Source organism: Pongo abelii, chromosome 1 (genome assembly GCF_028885655.2).
Source record: "Pongo abelii isolate AG06213 chromosome 1, NHGRI_mPonAbe1-v2.0_pri, whole genome shotgun sequence".
Classification (NCBI taxonomy): Eukaryota; Metazoa; Chordata; class Mammalia; order Primates; family Hominidae; genus Pongo; species Pongo abelii.
The window spans coordinates 25,144,404-25,171,370 of record NC_071985.2 but is presented as its reverse complement, the minus strand read 5'-3'; the positions used below and the strand labels follow the sequence as shown (position 1 = coordinate 25,171,370).

At 44.5% G+C, this 26,967-nt stretch overlaps 1 protein-coding gene and 1 long non-coding RNA gene across 2 annotated transcripts in view; both read left to right on the top strand.

Moving 5' to 3' along the window:
• The window catches only part of LOC134759398 (splicing factor, arginine/serine-rich 19-like), a 101,913-nt gene that overhangs the window by 65,307 nt on the left and 9,639 nt on the right, over nucleotides 1-26,967 (top strand). Inside the window, exon 3 of the mRNA XM_063723709.1 lies at nucleotides 16,432-16,563. Within this exon, the coding sequence (XP_063579779.1) occupies nucleotides 16,432-16,563 (132 nt within the window). The remainder of the gene's footprint in view (nucleotides 1-16,431; nucleotides 16,564-26,967) is intronic.
• Nucleotides 13,269-16,060, top strand: LOC134760260 (uncharacterized). Its single transcript, XR_010137449.1, has 2 exons — nucleotides 13,269-13,762; nucleotides 14,411-16,060. It is a non-coding gene; the product is annotated as an uncharacterized LOC134760260 (long non-coding RNA).

Here is a 26,967-nt window from a genome sequence, read left to right as displayed (position 1 = left end):
TTTTTGTTGTTTTGCTTCTAATCCCTTTCCCTTCCAGTCTATCATTCATCCTGCCATCAATTTCCTAAAACAGATTTGATCATGCCACCTCCCTCCTCAACAGTTTTCAATGGGATTTCCTACTGCCTACATAAAGTCTAATGCCTTAGAATGGGGCAAGGAAAGCCTTTCATGATTTAACCCTCTAATACCTTTCTAGTTTCAATTTTTTATGACTCTCTATTTCAGGTCGTTTTTGAACATCAAGAAACTGAAAAGCATAGCTCAAACTGGCTTATACAATACACGCCCTTATTTGCTTCTGGTACGAAAGAAGTCTAGAGTCAGCTGACTGGGCACTGTGGCTCACGCCTGTAATCCCAGCACTTTGGGAGGCTGAGGCAGGAGGATCGCTTGAGGCCAGGAGTTCGAGACCAGCCTGGGCAAAACATAGTGACATCATATCTCTACAAAAAAAAAAAAAAAAAAAGAAAAGAAAAAGAAATCTAGTGTCAGAGTGGGGCTTTGGGTAAGGCTCAACAATTCCCCAAGGATCTAATTCCTTTCTTTCTTTTTTCTTTTTGAGACAGGGTCTTACTGTGTCTCCTAGACTGGAGTGTAGTGGCACAATCATGGCTCACTGTAGCCTTGACCTCCTGGGCTCAAGTGATCCTCCCACCTCAGCCTCCTTAGTGGCTGGGACTACAGGCCTGCACCATCAAGCCTGACTAATTAAAACAAATTTTTTTTTTTTTTTTGTAGAGATAGTGTCTCGTTACGTTGCTCAGACTGGTCTTGAACTCCTGGTCTCAAGTGATCCTCCCACCTCAGCCTCCCAAAGTGCTGCGATTAAAACTGAGCCACTGTGCCTGGCCACAATTTCTTCCTAATTCTCATGGTCCCATGCCAGCAGCCCTTCATCTCATGTCTCTAAAGAAAGAACGACTTGGCCGGTGCAATGGCTCATGCCTGTAATCCCAGAACTTTGGGAGGCCGAGGCAGCCAGATTGCTTGGACTCAGGAGTTGGAGACCAGCCTGGCCAACATGACGAAACTCCATCTCTACCAAAAATACAAAAACTCAGCCAGGCTTGGTGGCATGCATCTGTGGTCCCAGCTGCTTGGGAGGCTGAGGAGGAAGGATGGCTTGAGCTCAGGGGGCGGAGGTTGCAGTGAGGCGAGATTGTGCCACTGCACTCCAACCTGCTGGGTGACAGAGTGAGACCCCATCTCAACAAAGAAAAAAAAAAAGAATGACTTTTCCCCAGCATTCCTGACTGATCTTTAATCTGAGTAGACTTGTTTCTGATGTACATCTGCCCCTGCATCAACCCCAGTCGCCAGTGGGCTGGGATGTGCTGAGTGGCTACCTGATGCACGATTTCCCTTGACCTCAAGATTCCCCACAATGCAGTGGATGCCTAAGTGGACAATGGGGCTGCTGGGATGGAAGAAGGGGGGCTGGAACCCGAGGAAGCAGCCGGCATCTGTGCATTCCACTCACCCTGCACCGTCAATCTCCATGCCTCCCCTTCTGCCACTTCCTGGAACCTACCATCTGCTTCCACTGATCAGAGCCCTGCTCATGCTTCAAAGCCTTGCTCGTGGGCCACCTCTACTGCTGTGCCTCTTCTGTTCTTCTGGAAAGAGTAATCTTTTTTTTCATCTCTCTACTCTCTAAAGCATATCATGTTTCTATCTCATGTGCATTTACTAATTCTGCTTTGTTTTCTGTCCACTTGTTTGTATATTTGACTCCTCTATCGAACAGAAAGACCCTTGAGGTAGGCAGATTCATACTTTGTTCATTGTAGGGGTTTAAGAGTGTTGAATAAATGGTCATGGGCAATAATACTGTCATTCTTGAGAGCTTACTGGGTGAAAGGCACTTTGTAAAGAATTCTTCTCATAATTTTATTTAATCTCATTTAATCTTGACAACAGCACTATGAGGCAGATACTATTATTATCGTATCCAGTTTACAGATGAGGGTCCTGGAGTTTAGAGTGATATAAGCCAACTGCCCAAGGTCACATGCTCAGCAGACAGCAGCGCAGGCTTGAACCTATATATATATATATATATATATATTTTTTTTTTACCCCAGAGTTAATGTTCTTAATCATGATAATGTTTTATACAGAATTTTTTTTTTTTTTTTTTTTGGAGATGGAGTCTCGCTCTGTCGCCAGGCTGGAGTGCAGTGGCGCGATCTCGGCTCACTGCAACCCCCGTCTCCCAGGTTCAAGCGATTTTCCTGTCTCAGCCTCTGGAGTAGCTAGGATTACAGGTGTGTGCCACCATGCCCAGCTAATTTTTTGTATTTTAGTAGAGATGGGATTGTACCGTGTTGCCCAGGCTGGTCTCGAACTCCTGAGCTCAGGCAATCCACCTGCCTCTGCCTCCCAAAGTGCTAGGATTACAGGCATGAGCCACTGTGCCTGGCCTTCATACAGAAATTTGTTTGTGACCAGCTACTTTCCTGGAAGAGGGGTCCCTGTTGGAGATGATTCTCTGGTGAGGAGGCTGGAGGAAAGTAGGGTGGAGGGGCAGAGGACCTGGAGGCTTCATGAGCAACTGGAGGGAGGTGTTGAAGAATGTGGGGAGGGCAGGTGAGCAGAGGAGCCTCTGGGCCTTGTTCAGAATGGTTTGCCCAGAGGGGTCTTCCCTGAGGATACCACTTGTGGGCAGAACCCAGGAGTGCTGCGGGTACGGCTCCCAGAGAGTGAAGCCCTTGTTTTCTTGGGGTCCTTAGAAACAGAGGGAATCAAGTCACTTTACTGGCCCAAGGGAGTGGAAATTAGGGGCCGAAACAAACATCTACTGGGATAAAATAAGTGGTGTGAGATTGCAGCCAGAAATGATCTCTGTGAACGTAGCTGGTCAGCGGAAGCATCTCGTGGTGGAGACTCCATGTGGACAGCATGGAGGAAAGAGGAGAAGGGCAGTCTTTAGAGCCGAAAGCCCAGCTCTCCTGAAAGGCACAGCCGTGGAGCAAGAGCCGAAAGCCTTTTATTTGGAGGCTGGCCTATTTCTTTATCACTAAACCCACTTTGCCTGGTTCCAGAGCCTCCTGGCTTGCATGAGCAGAACGAACAGCCTTCCTCCTGGTCTGGGCACTCTCGCACCAACCTAACCTGCAGCGTGGGGAGGTGGACTGCCATTCCACCTCTAGAGTTAGGGAGGGCGGGGCCCGAGCCAGGGGAATGGAGTCCAGTAATTACTGAGCAACCCCCCTGCTTACATTCCCTGCCGAGTTCTACATAAACAATCAGCTGAAAAGACTGTCCCCTTTTCATAGTTTTCACCACTGGGTGTTTTCAGAAGCAATTTAAACACTGGCAAACATAAAGGAAAGCTTTTATCCCTTCTCTAACCACTGAAAGGAAGCCGTGGATTTAAACACCATATGAATGGTGGGGAACAGAGCCCGGAGACATAAAAGGTGGAGGGAAGGGTGAGATGTTGAAAGCCTGTGAGTTGACAGGGGGTAGAACACAGGCTAAGGTGATGGGATCGGAACTTTGGAGGGTGAGGGAGGAGGAGGAGGGAAGAAACGGCTGGGTGCCAACCCCAGAAGGGCAGGAAGAAGGCAAACAGCTCTCCCCGGGAGGGAGGGTGGGAGGCGGGGGCAGGGGCTGAGGAAACCTGGGAGACTTCTGCAAGGATGAAGTCACCACCCTTTTGGGAGGAGGATGTGAAAGAAGGTGGCCTTTACTTTGTATTCAAATCCAATACACTATTTAGAACACAATGTACTAAATGTCATATACAATTTAATTTTGTGTAATTAAAATTCCTATCAGCTAGGGAGAGCCTGAGGAACGGGTGCTGCACTTGCTGAAAGCCAGGGCCGCAGAGTGTTCCACTTCTTCTTCCCTTGTTGGTCTTTTGGCCCTAATTCCTCTCTGTCTTTTCCTCCCTTGCTTCTGTCTTCGTTCCCCTTGTCTCTGTCACCCTCCCCCCTCTTATTTCCTTCCTCCTGTTTTGACCCCACAGGCAGCCTGGACTCAGACTCTGAAACAGCCAGGTGGCTCCCCTGCAGGAGGAGGGCTGTCGCTGCTGTCTGCAACCCCACAGGGCCTCCCAGAGCGGAGGTGACAGCCTGGGCCTCGGGGAAGCCCGTGTCTCATGGGCGGTTGTCCAGCTGCTCAGGCCTGCACAGGGGCGGGTCCCCTCCTAATCTTATCCTCACACAACCCTGGCAACCGCACAGGGCTGCCTGGTGTTTAGCAAGGGGAGGTGGAGTGTGGTCCTCTCCCAGGAGAGACAGCAGGCGACTTCCCTATTGAAAACACAGCTGTGGCAAGGGAGATAGACAGGAAACCCGACCCAGCCCTCTGGCAGGGATTGCCGTGGGAGTGCCAACTACTGTGGAATAACAGGCCCAGCCCTGCAGGCTCGGGCACGCCGTGCTGTAGGCCACAGCAACCACAGGCTCTGAAGCCTCTGGCCGCTCCAGGAGGGCGGGGTGCTGGGACGGAGACACCCTCAGGCCTGGGAAGGCAAACTTGGAGGTGGGGTGGAGGGGACTTGAGGACTGGGTGACAAAACCTGGTTTAGTTATTAGCGGAGTTAAGTTATTCATTTCCTTGCTCTCTTTAAGGCCCAGTTTCTTCATCTGAAAAATGGATACAATACTTGCCCTACTTACTTAAACAGGTTGTTTTGAGGACTGTATGGATGATGCCTTCCCGAGTTAGACCTAGGTTCAAACCTGAAACCCTACTGTTGCCACGTTAGCTGACGTTGGCCTCTGTTTTCTCACCTGGGAGGGACAAGACTACAACCTACTTCCTAGCACCCTGTTAAGGCTGGAATGAGCTAGTGTAGTGCCTGGTTTATTATAAATTTCTCAGTAAATGTTACCCATTGTCATCATCAAATGGAACAGTTTTGTGCAAGCATTTTGTAAACTATGGTGTGTTCTTTAAAAATGTAGGACATTATTCTTATGCAGACTGGCTGAAATTCTGGGCTCCAAGCAACATTTGGTAAAGGGATTCCTCTTCCAATTTCCTCTCCCCCTAAGAAAGTTCCCCTTTCCTCCTGCGGTACTCTGGAGGCTTCAGCAGGAGGCTGCTCCCATGACCCCCTCTCCTCCCCTCCCCTCCTGTCCCCCCCCCGCCTTCCATGTTTCCTCTAGAGCCCAGCTCAATTCCTCCAAGGAGTCCTGTGTCACTAGTCCAACCCCACCTTAATCCTTCTCTGGGTTCTCCTGTGATTTAGTTGTAACTGGTCTTTGCATGATGCTGCTTATAGATTCAGACTGCTTGAGTTCAAAGCCCACATATTAACTCTGTGACCTTGGGGTAAGTAATTTAACCTTGCTAGGCCTCAGTTTTCTCATCTGGGAAATGGGACATTGCAATAACTATCTCATCAGGCTGTTTAGAGGATCAGATGAGACCCTGTTCCTGAGGTGGTCAGCATGATGCCTGACACATTGTAAGTGCTCAATGGAGGGCAAGTATGGCTTTTATGCCACTGAGTGTTTAATATGAATGTTTTTATTCCCTGACTCTAGTGTAAGCTCTTTATTATTTTCCCTTTCCCTCCCTTCTTTCCTTCTTTCTTTCCTTCCTTCCTTCCCTCCCTCCCTCCATCCCTCCCTCCCTCCCTCCCTCCTTCCCTCCCTCCTTCCTTCCTTCCTTCCTTCCTTCCTTCCTTCCTTCCTTCCTTTCTCTCGTGAGAGACAGGTCAAGTGTAAGCTTTTAAAAAGTGGATTATGAGCCTAGGCAACATGGCCAAACTCTGTCTCTACAAAAAATACAAAAATTAGCCAGGTGTGGTGGTGCGTGCCTGTAGTCCAGGAGACTGATGTGGGAGGATTGTTTGAGCCCGGGAAGTCAAGGCTTCAGTGAGCTGTGTTCATGCCACTGCAGTCTAGCTGGGGTGACAAAGCAAGACCTTGTCTCAAAAACAAACAAAAAAAAAGTCTTTTTCGCCATATCATGAATTGTGGTATACACGTAGTGGGTACTCAGTAGATACCTTGAATACATTTTCCCCTTCGTTTTGGTTAAGTTGTCTGTAAATTTGCAGAATGACGTTACTTCACAATGATGACATATTACTTTTCTTTATTTTCACATGGGAGAGAACTAATATTTAGTAAACACTTATTTTTGCATCATGCTGAAAACTTTTACATATTATCTCCTTTAACTTTCACAGGAAAATCAAACCCCTAGGGTAGGTGTAATTATCCCCATTTTACCCACAAGAAAACTAGGGCTCGAAAAGATTGAGTAACTTGACTAGGATTACATAGCTGCCATAGCTGGAATTCAGACTCAGGTCTGTTTGACTCTAAGATCTTGTTTCATTTTATTTATATTGTTTGTGCCTTTCAGTAACACTGTCTTTGTAGAGCAGATTCTAAACTTTAATTTTATTTACTGTTTATACCAACACCATATGAACCCTTGGTGTTCAATAAAATTGGTAAACTGCCAATTGGTTACCAAAAAAATCTGGAGGGGCAAAGTCCTTTGAACAAGCCAAACCTTTAACCGAAAATAGTACATTGATCCCTGTGACCTATTGCACTAAAAATTTGGTTATTTCTCTTGAAATGATTGGCTTTAAGGCCTCATCTTGTTTGCCACTTTGGAAGTATACTCCCTCCCCTGCTCCCAGTTGGAAAGATTGCACCCAAGACCCAAGCCTTTTTATTTTAAGGAATCTTGGTTTATAGAATATTGAACAATAATGATCTTTCAAGAATGAATCTTTTGAAAATAGTGGATCTCTTAGGAATGAAATTCCTTTGTAACAAAGGCAGCTGAGTGTTAAATAAACCAAAAAATCAGCAGTGAAGTGCTGTTGGTGTGTCACCGTGCCTGGGGCCACATTCCCATTCCTTGCACTCATATGCACGTGCATGCATGAGCATGCGCGCGCACACACACACACACACGGTCACACGCGCGCACACACACGCACACACACGGTCACTCCTCTTTGTCCCAGAACCGTGGGATGTAAAAGACTTTAGGCACAGTGATGAAGCTAGCACATTCCGTTTTTACTGTCTTCCCTCCTTCCTCCTTCAGCCTTGGCTTCTGCTCTGCCAGGCCCCAGGGCCCTGCTCGGTGCCACCCTCCTGGCCCCAGTGGCAGAAGATCTGCTGGCAGTCCCCGCTGCTCAGTGGAGTTTTAGTCTGCATGTTACTCTGTAGGGCATGTGCAAGTGGGGGAGGATGAGTGAGAGCTGAGATTGCATCGTCCCTGTTCCAAGGGCTTCCCTGAAGTTGAAGTTAAACCTGATACAGCCCTTTTCGGGTAACAATGTGAGATCAGAAGGGCAGCCAACAAATCACGTGTCTAGCAGCCACTCTTGGGAAACGGAGTTGCTTGCTTTTCCATTAGACCCTTCTCCATGCTAGAATTTCACATATGTTAAGCAATTAGACCATGCCCAGAATTGGACTAGAGAGAAAGTGATCACATTTTAATTATGAACAAGCTCAGTATCTACACGTTGATGAGAAGTATTCATATTCATAAAACAAGGGAAGCACCAATTCTTTTTTTTTTTTTTTGAGACAGGGTCTCTGTCTCCCAGGCTGGAGTGTAGCAGTGTGATCATGGCTCACTGCAGCCTCAACTTCTTGGGGCTCAGGTGATCCTCCTACCTCAGTCTTCTGAGTAGCTGGGACCACAGGTGTGAGCCACCACACCTGGCTAATTTTTGTATTTTTTTGTAGACATGGGGTTTCACCATGTTGCCCAGGCTGGTCTCAAATTCCTGGGCTTGAGTGACCTGCTGGCCTCAGCTTCTCACAGTGCTGGGATTACAGGCATGAGCCACCGTGCCCAGCCACCAATTCTTATAAACATATCAACATGTATGTATCCCTTCAGATCCAACAAACCAAATAGAGAATTGTAGCAACCCAGAAAAGAGCTGTACACGAGGCCAGGTGTTGTTAAGACACAGACTTGGAGCCAGACAGATCAGGTTCAAGTCTCGACTCTGTCACTTAATAGCAATGTGACCCTGGGCAAGTGTCCTCTCTGCGCCTCAGTTTTCTCATTTGTAAATGAGGATAATAATAGTGCCTATGTTCTGGGGTTTGTTCTGAGAATTACATTAAATGGGTTAATATTTTTAAGGTGATTAAAATAGTGCCTAGCACATCATAAATTCTATTTAATGTTTGCCAAATATATATGCGTATGTGATCTTTCCCTGGTGTATATGTATCCCCATGACGTTAGATGCTGCAGCCTGAGGGCCCATAGTTAAATCAAAATGCTTTTGAATATAACACAGTCTAAACCCCAAAACTCACCTTCATCTCTGCTCTGTTATCAAGGGTGTGTGCAAGCAAGGGGTACCTGGTGTCTTGTCCTGTAGTTGGATTCTTGCTGAACTGTGGAAACTCCATAGACTTACCAGTGTGGGAGGCCAATTTATCTTTATACCTCAAGAGTTGAGGCTTCTTATTAAACTATGTATGCTCACGTTTAGAGATATTTACTATGTGCAATGCACTGTGGTGATATGAAGATGAATAAGACAGTCCCTGCTCAGGAATGCTGTTTGTATTCCATATACAGGTTTGATACCTGCGGGCAAGGGGTTAAGCATTTCTGCATACGCTAGACAACTCCTCATTGTTTTATAGGCTTTTCTCTCTGAAAGCAAAGTCCATTTCCCTGAATATCAGAAGAGGGCCATCTGCCATGCCAGAGTAGTGAATGAGAGGTATTTCCATTTGAGACTGCTATTTTCTGGTATAAGTATGTTTTGTGAGAATCTACTCCTGAGATGTATTTGGCAATAGATAAATTTATAAAATAGAAGCTAGGCGGCTTGAGATAAAACATATCCTTCTCTTCTTTTCCCCCCAAAGTTTTCCTTTCTCTCCAATCCTTCAGCTATGTTTCTTTTTAGACAATGATCATTAAAGCCAGATGTGGGCCTTTTCAAACTCACAACATGGCACAGGCTCAGATCTGGGAGAGTTGTAAATGCTTCTGGCATTTGAAGGGGCAGGCTTTCCCAGTAAAGACAGAAATATTCAGACTAGCACAGTTGGATTTTATACTGTATTTGTCTGTGTCTTAATTGGAATTCCTAAGATGTGATTTTTAACTTAATGGTCAATGTCTTAGGTTGCAGTCTGTAGAATGGGGCCATGGACCATTAGTTATACCCTGTGCAGGAACTCTTTATGATAAAATATTGCTGTAACTTTCTGTTAATCTTACTTCCAGTTCCTTCCTGCTTTATTCTGTAAAACATCTTGCCCAGTTTAGTTTCCTAAGCATAGCTCTGATAAAATTACTCTCCTCATGAAACTTCAATGATATCCCATTACTTAGAGTATCAAATATATCTTTAATTCAACATTCTTCAAAATATAGTACAACTCTAACTTCCAGCTTCTCCCACTAATCATATATGGTTTGTCATAATCATATGGATATAAATGTATGTATATATGCGTTCCTGTATTCTAGCCAATGAGACTTTGTTTATTAAACACGTGTTATATGTGAGGTACAGTATTAGACCCTGGGGGGTTCAAAGATAACTGTGATTTTTATTCTAAAGTAGTTTAGGGTTTAGTAGTAGAACTAGACATTTGAGTAAAAGCTAGAGGTAAAATGTGTTATTAGATACTAAAAGAGAGAAGTTGCCTGTATTGTCTACTCCTGGGCAAACCTCATGGTAAAAAAAAGCCCTGGCTGGGCATGGTGGCTCACGCCTGCAATCCCAACACTTTGGGAGGCCAAGGTGGGTGGATCACTTGAGGTCAGGAGTTCAAGACCAGCCTGGCCAACATGGTGAAACCCCGTCTATACTAAAAATACAAAAATTAGCCTGGTGTGGTGGTACACATCTGTAATCCCAACTACTCGGGAGGCTGAGGCACAAGAATTGCTTGAACCTGGGAGGTGGAGGTTTACAGTGAGCTGAGATCATGCCACTGCACTCCAGCCTGGGTGAGAGAGTGAAACCCTGAAGATAGAGAGCAAGAGAGAAAGAGGAAAGAAAATAAGAAGGGAAAGAAGAAAGGAAAGAAGAAAAGAAAGCCCGGGTTGTTGTTTGTTTATTGGCTGTGAGTCTTCCTCTCAGCTTCTCCTGTCTGTTCTGGCTCCGTGCTTTCCTCCAGCTCACATACAATCTACCCTCACCAGAGACCCAGTGCCCAATCCATGCAGCCGCCTCTCCCTGGCCCACCCTCCTTGCCACGGGTCGGGCTCTTGCTGTCCTGTTCTCTGGACTCTTGTCATCTCCCAAGTACCCTCCCTGCCCCAAACAGCTGCCAGAGCGGTTTTTCTGCAAACCTCAATCTGATCATGTTACTCCCCAGGTGAGATCCTCCACAGCTCCCTCTTGGCTACAAGATTAATCCAAACAAGCAGAAGTGTGAGGTGCCAGGCCGGTGACGATGAGACCCATGCTCAGTCTCTGGCACCTCTGTGCCCCCTTCGCCCGAAGTCCGAGTGCATGCTGGGGTGGTGTGCAGGCCTGAGGAGCAGTCCTGCAACCTCCTTCCCTCCTCAGAGCTGCGGGTGACAGTGTCAGTGTCTCCCAGGGGCGAGCCCCAGCCATCCCACCTAGAAAAAGGGCCCCAGAAAGTGGTGGTGTCTCCTCCTCAATGCTTTCCGGCCCTGGATGCAGGAACCATAGAGGAAGCTCCTTTGGCTGCTGGTTTCTGGGCTTCAGGCCTTCCTTTTCTTAGTGCGCTTCCCATGGGCTCCTAGCAGCGTGGACCTCGTGGCTCTGCTGCTGGCCTGCACTTCTCATCCTGCCTTGTTTAAACTTGATAACTGAACTCTGGACTCCTCCCTCTTGACTCACTGAGGGAAGTCTATGGATGTTCCCTTTGGAACTGCCCCCGTGAGAGGCTCTGTTACTGAGAAGGGGGAGCAGAGGTAGAAGAAGCTGGAGGGGTCAGTGGGAGCCAGTTTGCCCCATTCCCCATGTGAAGGAGCTTAAACTTCATCCTCAGCTGATGGGCAGGCATGGAATGTCAGTAGGGGCACCCCGTGGTCAGCGTTGTGTTTTAAAACGATCACTATCAGCAGTCAGGAGCCATGGAGGCCAGTTGGGAGACTCAGAGTTGAGGTGGGTGACAGCAAGAACCAGAAACAAGGCTGGGCCCATGGCTTATGGCTGTAATCCCAGCACTTTGGGAAGCTGAGGCAGGAGGCTTATTTGAGGGCAGGAGTTTGAGGCTGTAGTGAGCCATGATCATGCCACTGCACTCCAGCCTGGGCAACAGAACAAGACCCTGTCTCAAAAAAAAAAAAAAAAAAAAAAAGAACTAGAACCATATTAATATTCTCGCCAGTCAATGCAGTCATTGACCTTGATGCCGTGGGGCTCAGGTAGGCAGGTAAGAAGAAACACAGAGGAGCCGGGTTCCAGGATGGCACAACCAGAGTTTACTGACTGACACTCTAAAGGGGGTTCTGGAGCACATACTGTCTGTCCTGGCTCAGCACACACCAGGCCTCCCTGGCACTGAGGTCTGATGGTAACAGGTTGCCCCCTTCTTCCCTGGCTTTGTCCTCTGGGAGAAGGGGCAAGGGGGAAAGGAGGAGAGTTGTTTCATCCCACCACAGGCCAGCACTGAACACAGCCTGGCTGGAGATGCAAAATGTAAGCCAGAGGATGTGGTTTGGGTTGTCCCTGAAAAAGATCTGTGTTTACCATGGTAGGATATTTTCAGATGAGGCTTAATGTGAGGAAAGGGAGGCTGACCTCTTTGAAAGGCCTGCTTCTTAAAGGCACAGTGCATTACAATATATCACGAGAAGAATGGGAGCAGCAGATGCTATAGGTTTCTCCTTTATCAGTGATGCCGTCACAGTTGTGGTTAGGCCAGAGGGCTGCTTGTCGTTTCCAAGGCTCTATTCCCAATTCAGTCTGTAACTCATGGTGTGATGTTAGATAAGACACTTCATTTTCCCCAGACCCTATTTAATAATCTGTAAAATACTCCTCCATCTTTTAGGAGGTGACAAGAGGTGGAATTAATTTGTGTTTGTGAAGTGCTTTGAGGTCCCCAGACAAAAGCCACTGTGTAAATAGCTGAGTATTCTCCACTTGGATTGAACCTGTGGGTTCATAGTCAGACTCGCATGTGATTACAAAGTGGGTAGACTGGTTTTCATGATTTCATATTCAGATCCTTGGAGGATACTTATTTCCTTTCGGTTTCTTTCCTTCTTTCTTCCTAAATAAAAATATTATTTACTAGGCCAGGTGTGGTGGCTCATGCCTGTAATCCTAGCATGTTGGGAGGCTGAGGTGGGAAGATCATTGGAGGCTGGTTTGCAACCAGACTGGGCAACATAGCAAGACTCCTTGCCTATAAAAAATTAAGAAATTACCTGGGTGTGGTGGCATACACCTGTAGTCCCAGTTATTCAGGAGGCTGAAGTAGGAGGAGCCTTTGCGTTTAGGAGGGCAAGGCTGCAGTGAACTATGATCATGCCACTGCACTCCAACCTGGGTGACAGGACAAGATCCTATCTCAAACAAAACAAATTTAAGAAAATTTTTAAAAGTTTGGAGCTGGCCAGGTGCGGTGGCTCATGCCTGTAATCCCAGCACTTTGGGAGGCCGAGGCGGGTGGATCACCTGAGGTCAGGAGTTCGAGACCAGCCTGACCAACATGGAGAAACCCCGTCTCTACTAAAAATACAAAATTAGCTGGGCGTGGTGGCACATGCCTGTAATCCTAGCTACTAGGGAGGCTGAGGCAGGAGAATCACTTGAACCCTGGAGGTGGAGGTTGCAGTGAGCCGAGATCGTGCCATTGCACTCCAGCCTGGGCAACAAGAGCGAAACTCCGTCTCAAAAAAAAAAAAAAGTTTGGAGCTAAGAATGGGCATGGTGGCTCATGCCTGTGATCCTAGCACTTTGAGAGGCCAAGGCAGAGGATCGCTTGAGGTCAGGAATTTGAGACTAGCCTGGGCAACAAAGTGAGACCCCCATCTCTACAGAAAATTAAAAAATTAGTGAGGCGTGGTGGTGCACGCCTGTAGTTCTAGCTACTTGGGAGGCTGAGGGGGAAATCACTTGAGCCCAGGTGTTTGAGGTTACAGTGAACTATGATGGTGCCTCTGCGCTTCAGCTGAGGCAACAGAGTGAGCCCTTGTTTCAAAAACAAAAAAGAAAAAATGGAGCTATACAGAGAATACAATAATGAATAGCAAGGTACCCGTCAACCAAAATGAACAAATGTTGACATTTTTTACATTTAACAATTTTTATTTGCATTTAAAAGCATTTTTGTCTAACAACATACCATGAGGTATATGTGGGCTTTAAACCTTGTTTGTTTTTAAAATAAAAGAAAGAACACATTTGTATTTCCTTCATCCCACCCACCCTGCCACCCCTCCAGCCCATTTACCTTCCTCCATCCCCTGAGGTGGCTACTGTCACGGGTACATGCCCTCCCCGTTTGTGTGTGGGCCCACGTGTGGGTGGGTGTAGTTTATCTTCCCACGTGTATAGGGGAACTAAGCTAAAAATGATGTGAGTGAACACAGAATGGAGTTCAGAATCAGGCTGACCAGGGTTGGAGACCTGGCTCTCCCGCTTTTGGCCTCTGTCCTTTGGCCTCTTTGAACCTGTTTACCCATCTGCAACGTGGCAATTATTAGCTTACAGCATTGTTGTTAACACTGGAGATAATGGTAAAGTGGCTGGCTTAATAAATGGTAACTGACATTATTAACCATTTCTGTTTTTATCTCTTTTTCTAGATGGAAAGCCCTTTGAGAGCAGAGACCCTGCCCACAGCCTGTATCCCTTTGTATAATTTACAATTTGTGCTATCTAGCTTTTTTTTAAACAGTGTATCTTGCTCTGTCACTCAGGCTGGAGTGCAGTGGTGTGATCACAGCTCACTGCAGCCTAAACCTTCCAGATTCAAGCAATCGTCCCACTGAGTAGCTGGGACTATAGGCACATACCACCACACCTGGCTAATTGTTTTTTATTTTATTTTTGTAGAGTTGGGGGTTGGGGAGCGGGGGGGGTCTCTCTATGTTGCTTAGGCTGGTCTTGAACTCCTGGACTCAAGTGATCCTCCTGCCTCAGCTTCCCAAAGTGATGGGATTACAGGTGTGAGCCCCTGTGCCTGGCCAGCTTGTTTCTTGAGGAAATGATTGCAATGCCCGAGCCCCACTTCCCAGCCTCAGTTCAGATGCACGTAAGGGCTATTGCAAAAGCTAAGTGTGTTCTCAGTGCACCTGGAGAACACGGGGAACCATTTGGCTGAGGACAGAAGCAGTGATGAGAAGAGGCCTTTCGAATTTTCCCCCGGGTTCTGCTGTTGTCTATTCAAGTTACACATTAATTCAATATAGTGGCATGAAGGAGGAGACACAGAGCTACTTCATGGGATCTATTTTCTTAACAATCATGCATTATGCATTGCTGTTGTTTCAGGTGCATTTTTGCAAGACTGCGCACTCACACAACCATTGAGAGGCTCACTTTTCAGTGGTCTTCCCAGACCCTCCGTGGTTGGGTGTCCATCTTTGTCAGAAAAGGGCCAGCAGGGGGCACCAAACCCGCACGTTTCTGCCGGGAGAGGGCGTCTGGGTGAGCGACAGGGTCTGAGGCTCACGTTCCTTCCCTCCCTTTGCTGGTATTTGGACATTTCTTTCTACAGTAGTTTTAGACTCCCACAGCGGCAAGGCAGAGAGCTTTCTTTATTAAAGCAACAAACAAACAAACACCCCTCTGCTTCAAACCTCATCTCCAACAGCAGCAGGAGCTGTCACCACAAAAAGCCACTTTATTCATCTTCTTTGGATTTTCATTTGTTCATCTTAAATCAGGGGCCAGACACCAAGAGGGATAAAATGATCTACTGAACTGAACTGGAACATACTTGTCTAAGTCCTATTGTTTGCTATAAGGGCCTTACAATATTTTAGTTTATATGCATACAGGTTAAGAATAATCATGGAGTTTCAGACCTGGGCACTAGATAAATATCATGTAGCCAGGGTTTCTGAGTCCACAGTTACACTCCAGCCCCCAATTTTTGACATCTAAATCTGCCCACTAGCTATATTATTTGCTTAGTATTTTAATATCTACTCCTGTAAAACTTACATAAGTTGATTTTAAAAAGACCACCATCATAAATGGAAAATTGCTATTTTTCAAATACATATTAAGATAAAGAATTAACATTAAAATAAGCTGGGCATAATGGCTCACACCTGTAATCCCACCACTTTGGGAGGCTGAGGTGGGCGGATCACTTGAAGCCAGGCGTTCAAGAACAGCCTGAGCAATATAGCAAAATCCTGTCTCTACGAAAAATACAAAAATTAACTGGGTGTGGTGGTGTAAGCCTGTAGTCCCAGCCACTTGGGAGGGTGTGTGGCAGGATCACCTGAGCCCAGGGAGGTTGAGGCTGCAGTGAGGCATGATCATGCCACCGCATTCCAGCCTTGGCGAGAGTGAGACCCTGTCTCAAAAAATAAACAACAACAACAAAACCCCCATTAAGACAGAAGCCCCTTCTCTGCCTCCCATACTACCTCACACTTCCTTATTTTGCATGTGTGGAGCCTAGGCCAGAGAAGTGACTTGAATTGCCCCACATCTTGGTGAGTTGCAGAGCTGAGATTTAGCTGGGTACCTGTTCCTGTCTGGCATATGGCCGTGACTAGGAAGAAAGAGTTTGGTTAAACCAGCAGGTCTTACTCTTTGGAATGATCTTTGACAAAGTTTTAGTAGGCAGTGCCCCACTTTTAATGTTTTTAGTGTTTTTCTACTGCTTCTGGAAGGTGAAAACCAAGAACAGGAGGGTCTGGGCGGGGGTCTAGGCTATTTACAGTTGCATTGATTTGATTACCACTCTTCAAGAACAGGAGGGTCTGGGCTGGGGTCTAGGCTATTTACAGTGGCATTGATTTGATTACCACTCTTTAGCAGTGAAAAGTGTTGAGTATGCACTCCCAGCAGATGTATGCTCATTTATGTGTACTTTTATACATGCATGACTGTACCAATATATTATGCTCATTGTAAAGTATACACAAATATTAACTCAAAAAACAGTAAAGAAAATGAAAACAGTATTTTAAAATGTCTTGTTAACTGCAATGGTTTCATTACAGTTGTCAGCTAATATCTTGAGCACAGTTACACTTAGGGTTAGATTCCTCATTAGCAACAGCACACACTAAGCCATGTTTCAAAGAGTCTTTTGGTAATTTGAAAACTTTTTGGCTGGCTTGTGAGATCTGATTATATTGTCTTGTTTGCCCTTGAAATGTGGCTAACAACTTGTCAGGTCTGCCTCTTTCTTGCTGTTCATCTTGTTTTGCATTATTACTTCAATCCACAGTTTCTTTTTTGAAAAAAGCTTAAGCCTCTTGCCCACTTTGGGGATAGTTAAACGTGGGATCCTCTCTGTAGTTCCGCTTACCCAGGCTTGTCTATAATAGGCCACGTCATGCTGAACAAGAGCCGAGAAGTGGAATCGCCACTGTCAAGCCATCCAGTGGGATGCCCGCTGTTCCCCCAGGATCACTCAAGACCCTGTGACTTGTGGTCACTGATGAGCGGACCAAGTGAAGGTACGAAGGTTGTTGCTTAGAGTGAATATTAATAAAGCTTAGCTTATTATATATTTACTTGTACAAAAATAAATACATGAACATTTTAGTATTTTCTTCCTGTACCCTCTGGATTGTGTTTTATGACCCACAAATGTAGAGAAAAAAAATCCATGAACTGCCCGGGCGCGGTGGCTTACCCCTGTAATCCCAGCACTTTGGGAGGCCGAGGTGGGCAGATCATGAGGTCAAGAGATAGAGACTATTCTAGCCAACATGGTGAAACCCTGTCTCTACTAAAAATACAAAAATTAGCTGGGCATGGTGGCACGTGCCTGTAGTCCCAGCTACTTGAGAGGCTGAGGCAGGAGAATCGCTTGAACCAGGAGGCGGAGGTTGCAGTGAGCCGAGATTGTGCCACTGCACTCCAGCCTGGGGACAAAGCGAGACTCTGTCTCAAAAAAAAAAAAAAAAAATCCATGCACTTTGGCTTGGGACACATAAAGCCCTTCACAGCTCAACTTACCTTGCTGACTTCATAGTCAACTCCAGGTGCTACCACTGGGCCACATCTATGGGTTTCCCACGAGACTGTGAACCTTAGAGGGCAGGTATGGCATCTTATTCATCCTTGTGTTTTCAAAGCCTAGCTCAATGCTAGAGATGAAAAGTTCCTAGATCTCAAAGCAAAAGGGCTGCCATGAAGAGTCATGGGCTTTCTGCCTTTGGGGTTGGGCCTCTGCATGCCCCAGGCAGTGGTGCTGGCCCTCCATGTCTCTGTAGGCCTCCCCAGACAGCCTGGCCCCTGCATGGGTCTGCACTGCAAGAGCAAATAAGCCATTCGGCGCCTGCCATGGACAGAACAGCGCTGAACAGATGGGGCAGATTGTAAACTTTGCAGCACGTTTTCCTACCCTCTGCCATCATCGCATCATCCCCGCCAGAAAATCTGTCTCTATGCAGTGCTAAGGACACACTCTTTCCTCGTGAGCCCTTCCTGGCCCCCCTCTTTTTTTTTTTTTTTTTTAAGGAGATATAGGTATAAAGCCAGATGGCTCCACCCACTTCCCCAGCTCTGCTTCTGTTTCAGTGACAGGGAAGTTAAGGGCTGTTTTTAGGGGATAGGGGAAGATTTCACCTGGATCCTGGAGATGGGGCATCTTGCATACTGTGATGTCCAGGTATGACTGTTCTAGCCTGTGGGATATGGTGTTTTTGTTTGTTTGTTTGTTTGTTTTTTGGCATGTGTCTTTATCTCAGTTTCTTGCATTTTCCCCTATCTCTCTGCTCTCTTGACCTGATGGAGGTTGGTGGCAGCGGTAGGATGACCCCCATACTCCCATGGGACAGTGCTGAGCACGCCTTGGAGCAGGAGCCTGTTCTGCACGCCCCATAGTGTGTGCAGAAATGCTAGCTGGGAGCCTATTTAACGGAGCCATTTCATAAATCAGGATGCTGAAACTCTGATTACACACAGCATTTTTGTAGGCTGCGGTGGGGCTGATCTCAACCCCACAGTGTTTACTCACTCCCGTGGGGTGGCGTTTGATGCCTCGCCTTCCAGGATGTTTCTCTCTGAGGGGAAAGATATTCCTTTTTTTGTAGTTTATTATTATTATTATTATTTCAGTAGTTTTTGGGGAGCAGGTGGTGTTTGGTTACATGGATAAGTTCTTTAGTGGTGATTTCTGAGATTTTGGTGCACCCATCACCTAAACAGTGTACACTGTACCCAGTGTGTAGTCTTTTATCCCTCACCCCCTCCCACCCTTCCCCCTAAATCCCCGTAGTCTGTTATATCATTCTTATGCCTTTGTGTCCTTATAGCTTAACTCCCACCTATGAGTGAGAACATACGATGTTTGGTTTTCCATTCCTGAGATACTTCACTTAGAATAACAGTCTCGATCCAAGTTGCTGCATTTGCCATTAGGGAAATATATTCTTGTCTTTTTTATTTCTGAGCAAATCTTTGCTGAGGAGAAACACTAGGATGTTATTACTGCCAACCCAGTGGAGGTGTTAATGCTGTGTGCTGGGCCTTGGGAATGATGGGGGTGCCTTGAGGAGGGTAAGGAATGCGGAAAAGACCCTTTCATCATAAAGCTTGATAAACCGAGCGATCCTTTAACAAGTGGCAGGTCAGCATGCTTATGGTTCGCTACTGAAATTTGTAGACTGGATAATGGAATGCTGTTCATTTCTAGTGCTTAGAGGTCTAAGGTTTATGTACCTTAGAGATGAATTCTCTAGATACCCTGGGGAGGCTTTAGCAGCAGAGCCAGCCCTCACCCGAGGTGGCCACAGACTGCAGTGATTCATGAACCTCATACTTTATTATGCTCTACAGCTTTCTAAGCACTTTCAGATGCATTATTACTTCAATAAACATTAATTGAGTGCAAAATACTGGGGATGCCAGGCAGACTTGGTGCCTGCCTTCAGACCTTGTCTTATTTTTTATTTTTATTTATTTAGTTTTTTTAGAGACAAGGTCTCTGTCACCCAGTCTGGAGTGCAGTGGTGCAATCATAGCTCACTGTAGCCTTGGATTCTTGGGTGCCAAGGGATCCTCCAGCCTTCCTGGGACTACAGGCATGCACCAACACACCTGCCTAATTTTTGAAACTTTTTTTTTTTTTTTAGAGGCAGGGTCTTGCTATGCTGCCCAGGCTGGTCTTGAACTCTGGCCTCAAGCGATCTCCCACCTTGGCCTCCCAAAGCACTGGGATTACTGGTGTGAGCCATGGCATCGAGGCTTTTTTGTTTGCTTTTCAGCCCCTTGAGGTATCTTCTAGACCCCCCTTACTCATTCAGTCACTGTGACAACCTTGTGACACATGCAGGGTGGGAGGACTAGCCTCGTTTTATGCTGAGGAAACTGAGATTCAGAGGTACGCAACCATCCGTACAGCTCCAGAGGACAAGAGGAAGAAGGAGAACTAGAAGCCAGCCTTTGGATTTCGAGTTTAGTCCTCCTTTTGCTTCATATGGAGGAATAGTGGTTAGAAACAGGTTTTCTTAAGATCCAGGCTTGGTGCAATGGGTTGAATCTCTTGGTGGTACCAATAACGAGCATGTGATCTTGGTAAATTACCTTTTTAGCCTAAGTTTCATCATCTATAAAAGGAATTAATAATAATACCTACCCCACTGGGTTTTTCTGAAGATGAAATGAGATAAAGTTTGTAACACCGTTAGCATAGCACTTGGCATATATAAAGCACTTAATAAATGACAGTTACTACTATGGTTATTGTATTCGTCTGTTCTAATGTTGCTAATAAACACATACCTGAAACTGGGCAATTTATAAAGGAAAGAGGTTTTATTGACTCACAGTACCACATGGCTGGGGAGGCCTCACAATCATGGCAGAAGAGCCTGAATAGAACAGAAGGCAAAGGAAGGGAGAACTTGCCTCTTTTTCTGCCTGACTGCTTGAGCTGGGGCATCAATCTACTTCTGTTCGTGGACTGAGACTTACACTGTTGGCTCCCCTGGTTCTCAGGCCTTCAGACTAGGACAGAACTACACTACCAGCCTTCCTGGGCCTCAGCTTGCAGATAGTAGATCATGGGACCTCTTAGCCTCTATGATTGCGTGAGTTCTTAAAATTTCTCTTTCTCTGTATGCATGTATGTGTATGCTTGTGTGTGTGAAAGATACATATCACATACTATATATTTTATGTGTGTGTGTACATATATACATGTTATATATGTAATATTATATTAAATAATATATATAATATACACATCACATATTATATATTTTATGTGTGTGTACTCTTAATGCAGCAGTGGCAGGCAATATGTATATGTATACAATATATATGTACACACATAAAAATATATAATATGTGACATGTATAGTTTATATTATATATATTATTTAACATGTATCTCCTGTTGGTTCTGTTTCTTGGGAGAACTTTGACTAACACAGTAGCTACTAGCCACATGTGGCTATTGAAATTGAAATGAATTAAAATTAAATATAATTAAAATGGATTTTCTCAGTCACAGTAGGCCACATTTCAAGTGCTTACTAGCCAATGTGGATAGTGACTACTCTGTTGGACAGTGCAGAATAGAATATTTCCATCACTGTAGAAAGTTCTATTGACTAGTGCTAGTTTAGAGTACCCAGAGGCCAAGGCTGTGTATCCAGTTGATAAACAGCAAACCTTTCTCCCAGGGTGACTCAACAAAAGCTGCATCTTTGCTGCATCTCTCCTAGCACCATTTACTATTATTATTTTGTTCTCTGTTGCTCAAGGATTCACCATGGCTTGGAAATGAAGGAAACAATTTCTCCACTTCTACACTTTGTAAAAGTAAATAAAATTTTAGGACACCCTAAATTTATTATGCAGCACAACACCTCTCAAGCCTTACATAGAAAGGCTTGAGCACAACACATTAAGCCTTATATAGAAAGATGTTGAAATTCTGCTAAGCTTCCCTAAACTTTGTCGATATAAGCAATCCCACACTTCTACACTGAGGAACACTGACTTCCATTCTTTGGAATCTGTGCTTCCCAAGGAGGCTCATCCTCAACATTTGCTCTTGAATAAACTCTTTAAAATAGATTCTGACCTTTTTATTATTTTAGGTGGACGACTAGTTCACATAGAGATATGTAAGAGTTAGATTGAACCACATGGAATTGCCTTTTTTGTGGATCAGAAAAGGCATTGAATTGAATATTGTCAGTTTCATAAGGTTCAGGCTAATACAAAGTAAAGTGAGAAGAGTGATAGAGGTTCTGGGACAGGAAGTGCATGCATAGCTTGTGTTCCTTTTTCAGTCCCGGATTTGTGTACTGTGAGATGGGGATAATCCAGGTGGTTTCACTTTAAGGAAGGATGGCTGACTGAACTCCTGCTTATTCCTTGCCTGCCACAGCTGCATGAAGAGAGGCTCATGTGTGTTTATGGAGAATAGTTATGGGAGAGTTAGAGTATATACAGCTGTAAGAACCAGAAAGCCTGAAAACCAATGACTTTATACATACTGCATCCTGAACAAGCAGCCTGGAGGTGGTATTTCTGGATCTGGATCAGTAATTCCATGTCATCAGGGCACTAACTTAGCATCTCTGCTATTCTCTCCACCTTCCCCCTACAGTCCACAAGATGGCTGCTGTGGCTCCAGGCATTACGTCCACATACAACTCTGTCCAGAGGCAGGAACTGGGAATAGGCTTGGAGGTGGCCAGGACAGCAAGTGGGCTGTCTGCATAAACCTCCCTTCCACTTGGGAAGGAAAATCACCCCCCAAGTCGATTTTCTGTTCATCTTATTGATCAGAGAGTATTATAAATCCACCCATTAAATAATCTGGACAAGGGGAGTGTGCATATTGTCCTTGGTTTAGACTGGTTATGATTCATGCCCCGAAATTGGACATATTGCCAAGCAAGCGAAATTGAGATTCCATCAGCCAGGAAGAAGGGGTAAGGAAGATGAATATTGGGTAGGCACATGATAGGGGTTGTCACAAGTTTTTATTTATTTATTTATTTATTTATTATTATTATACTTTAGGTTTTAGGGTACATGTGCGCAATGTGCAGGTTAGTTACATATGTATACATGAGCCATGCTGGTGCGCTGCACCCACTAACTCGTCTTCTAGCATTAGGTATATCTCCCAATGCCATCCCTCCCCTCTCCCCCCACCCCACAACAGTCCCCAGAGTGTGATGATCCCCTTCCTGTGTCCATGTGTTCTCATTGTTCAATTCCCACCTATGAGTGAGAATATGCGGTTTTTGGTTTTTTGTCCTTGCGATAGTTTACTGAGAATGATGATTTCCAATTTCATCCATGTCCCTAGAAAGGACATGAACTCATCATTTTTTATGGCTGCATAGTATTCCATGGTGTATATGTGCCACATTTTCTTAATCCAGTCTATCATTGATGGACATTTGGGTTGGTTCCAAGTCTTTGCTATTGTGAATAATGCCGCAATAAACATACGTGTTCATGTGTCTTTATAGCAGCATGATTTATAGTCCTTTAGGTATATACCCAGTAATGGGATGGCTGGGTCAAATGGAATTTCTAGTTCTAGATCCCTGAGGAATCGCCACACTGACTTCCACAAGGGTTGAACTAGTTTACAGTCCCACCAACAGTGTAAAAGTGTTCCTGTTTCTCCACATCCTCTCCAGCACCTGTTGTTTTCTGACTTTTTAATGATTGCCATTCTAACTGGTGTGAGATGGTATCTCACTGTGGTTTTGATTTGCATTTCTCTGATGGCCAGTGATGGTGAGCATTTTTTCATGTGTTTTTTGGCTGCATAAATGTCTTCTTTTGAGAAGTGTCTGTTCATGTCCTTCGCCCACTTTTTGATGGGGTTGTTTGTTTTTTTCTGGTAAATTTGTTGGAGTTCATTGTAGATTCTGGATATTAGCCCTTTGTCAGATGAGTAGGTTGCAAAAATTTTCTCCCATTGTGTAGGTTGCCTGTTCACTCTGATGGTAGTTTCTTTTGCTGTGCAGAAGCTCTTTAGTTTAATTAGATCCCATTTGTCAATTTTGGCTTTTGTTGCCATTGCTTTTGGTGTTTTAGACATGAAGTCCTTGCCCATGCCTATGTCCTGAATGGTAATGCCTAGGTTTTCTTCTAGGGTTTTTAATGGTTTTAGGTCTAACGTTTAAGTCTTTAATCCATCTTGAATTGATTTTTATATAAGGTGTAAGGAAGGGATCCAGTTTCAGCTTTCTACGTATGGCTAGCCAGTTTTCCCAGCACCATTTATTAAATAGGGAATCCTTTCCCCATTGCTTGTTTTTCTCAGGTTTGTCAAAGATCAGATAGTTGTAGATATGCGGCGTTATTTCTGAGGGCTCTGTTCTGTTCCATTGATTTATATCTCTGTTTTGGTATCAGTACCATGCTGTTTTGGTTACTGTAGCCTTGTAGTATAGTTTGAAGTCAGGTAGTGCGATGCCTCTAGCTTTGTTCTTTTGGCTTAGGATTGACTTGGCGATACGGTCTCTTTTTTGGTTCCATATGAACTTTGAAGTAGTTTTTTCCAATTCTGTGAAGAAAGTCATTGGTAGCTTGATGGGGATGGCATTGAATCTGTAAATTAGCTTGGGCAGTATGGCCATTTTCACGATATTGATTCTTCCTACCCATGAGCATGGAATGTTCTTCCATTTGTTTGTATCCTCTTTTATTTCCTTGAGCAGTGGTTTGTAGTTCTCCTTGAAGAGGTCCTTCACGTCCCTTGGAAGTTGGATTCCTAGGTATTTTATTCTCTTTGAAGCAATTGTGAATGGGAGTTCACTCATGATTTGGCTCTCTGTTTGTCTGTTGTTGGTGTATAAGAATGCTTGTGATTTTTGTACATTGATTTTGTATCCTGAGACTTTGCTGAAGTTGCTTATCAGCTTAAGGAGATTTGGGGCTGAGACGATGGGGTTTTCTAGATATACAATCATGTCGTCTGCAAACAGGGACAATTTGACTTCCTCTTTTCCTAATTGAATACTCTTTATTTCCTTCTCCTGCCTAATTGCCCTGGCCAGAAATTCCAACACTATGTTGAATAGGAGTGGTGAGAGAGGGCATCCCTGTCTTGTGCCAGTTTTCAAAGGGAATGCTTCCAGTTTTTCCCCATTCAGTATGATATTGGCTGTGGGTTTGTCATAGATAGCTCTTATTATTTTGAGATACGTCCCATTAATACCTAATTTATTGAGAGTTTTTAGCATGAAGGGTTGTTGAATTTTGTCAAAGGCTTTTTCTGCATCTATTGAGATAATCATGTGGTTTTTGTCTTTGGTTCTGTTTATATGCTGGATTACATTTATTGATTTGCATATATTGAACCAGCCTTGCATCCCAGGGATGAAGCCCACTTGATCATGGTGGATAAGCTTTTTGATGTGCTGCTGGATTCGGTTTGCCAGTATTTTATTGAGGATTTTTGCATCAATGTTCATCAAGGATATTGGTCTAAAATTCTCTTTTTTGGTTGTGTCTCTGCCTGGCTTTGGTATCAGGATGATGCTGGCCTCATAAAATGAGTTAGGGAGGATTCCCTCTTTTTCTATTGATTGGAATAGTTTCAGAAGGAATGGTACCAGTTCCTCCTTGTACCTCTGGTAGAATTCGGCTGTGAATCCATCTGGTCCTGGACTTTTTTTGGTTGGTAAGCTATTGATTATTGCCACAATTTCAGCTCCTGTTATTGATCTATTCAGAGATTCAACTTCTTCCTGGTTTAGTCTTGGGAGAGTGTATGTGTCGAGGAATTTATCCATTTCTTCTAGATTTTCTAGTTTATTTGCGTAGAGGTGTTTGTAGTATTCTCTGATGGTAGTTTGTATTTCTGTGGGATCGGTGGTGATATCCCCTTTATCATTTTTTATTGCGTCTATTTGATTCTTCTCTCTTTTTTTCTTTATTAGTCTTGCTAGCGGTCTATCAATTTTGTTGATCCTTTCAAAAAACCAGCTCCTGGATTCATTAATTTTTTGAAGGGTTTTTTGTGTCTCTATTTCCTTCAGTTCTGCTCTGATTTTAGTTATTTCTTGCCTTCTGCTAGCTTTTGAATGTGTTTGCTCTTGCTTTTCTAGTTCTTTTAATTGTGATGTTAGGGTGTCAATTTTGGATCTTTCCTGCTTTCTCTTGTGGGCATTTAGTGCTATAAATTTCCCTCTACACACTGCTTTGAATGCATCCCAGAGATTCTGGTATGTTGTGTCTTGGTTCTCGTTGGTTTCAAAGAACATCTTTATTTCTGCCTTCATTTCGTTATGTACCCAGTAGTCATTCAGGAGCAGTTGTTCAGTTTCCATGTAGTTGAGCGGTTTTGAGTGAGATTCTTAATCCTGAGTTCTAGCTTGATTGCACTGTGATCTGAGAGATAGTTTGTTATAATTTCTGTTCTTTTACATTTACTGAGGAGAGCTTTACTTCCAACTATGTGGTCAATTTTGGAATAGGTGTGGTGTGGTGCTGAAAAAAATGTATATTCTGTTGATTTGGGGTGGAGAGTTCTGTAGATGTCTATTAGGTCCACTTGGTGCAGAGCTGAGTTCAATTCCTGGGTATCCTTGTTGACTTTCTGTCTCGTTGATCTGTCTAATGTTGACAGTGGGGTGTTAAAGTCTCCCATTATTATTGTGTGGGAGTTTAAGTCTCTTTGTAGGTCACTCAGGACTTGCTTTATGAATCTGGGTGCTCCTGTATTGGGTGCATATATATTTAGGATACTTAGCTCTTCTTGTTGAATTGATCCCTTTACCATTATGTAATGGCCTTCTTTGTCTCTTTTGATCTTTGTCGGTTTAAAGTCTGTTTTATCAGAGACTAGGATTGCAACCCCTGCCTTTTTTTGTTTTCCATTTGCTTTGTAGATCTTCCTCCATCCTTTTGTTTTGAGCCTGTGTGTGTCTCTGCACGTGACATGGGTTTCCTGAATACAGCACACTGATGGGTCTTGACTCTTTATCCAATTTGCCAGTCTGTGTCTTTTAATTGGAGCATTTAGTCCATTTACATTTAAAGTTAATATTGTTATGTGTGAATTTGATCCTGTCATTATGATGTTAGCTGGCTATTTTGCTCGTTAGTTGATGCAGTCTCTTCCTAGTCTCGATGGTCTTTACATTTTGGCATGATTTTGCAGCGGCTGGTACCGGTTGTGCCTTTCCATGTTTAGCACTTCCTTCAGGAGCTCTTTTAGAGCAGGCCTGGTGGTGACAAAATCTCTCAGCATTTGCTTGTCTGTAAAGTATTTTATTTCTCCTTCACTTATGAAGCTTAGTTTGTCTGGATATGAAATTCCGGGTTGAAAATTATTTTCTTTAAGAATGTTGAATATTGGCCCCCACTCTCTTCTGGCTTGTAGAGTTTCTGCTGAGAGATCTGCTGTTAGTCTGATGGGCTTCCCTTTGTGGGTAACCCGACCTTTCTCTCTGGCTGCCCTTAACATTTTTTCCTTCATTTCAACTTTGGTGAATCTGACAATTATGTGTCTTGGAGTTGCTCTTCTCGAGGAGTATCTTTGTGGCGTTCTCTGTATTTCCTGAATCTGAATGTTGGCTTGCCTTGCTAGATTGGGGAAGTTCTCCTGGATAATATCCTGCAGAGTGTTTTCCAACTTGGTTCCATTCTCCCCGTCACTTTCAGGTACACCAATCAGACGTAGATTTGGTCTTTTCACATAGTCCCATATTTCTTGGAGGCTTTGCTCGTTTCTTTTTATTCTTTTTTCTCTAAACTTCCCTTCTCGCTTCATTTCATTCATTTCATCTTCCATCGCTGATACCCTTTCTTCCATTTGATCGCATCGGCTCCTGAGGCTTCTGCATTCTTCACGTAGTTCTCGAGCCTTGGTTTTCAGCTCCATCAGCTCCTTTAAGCACTTTTCTGTATTGGTTATTCTAGTT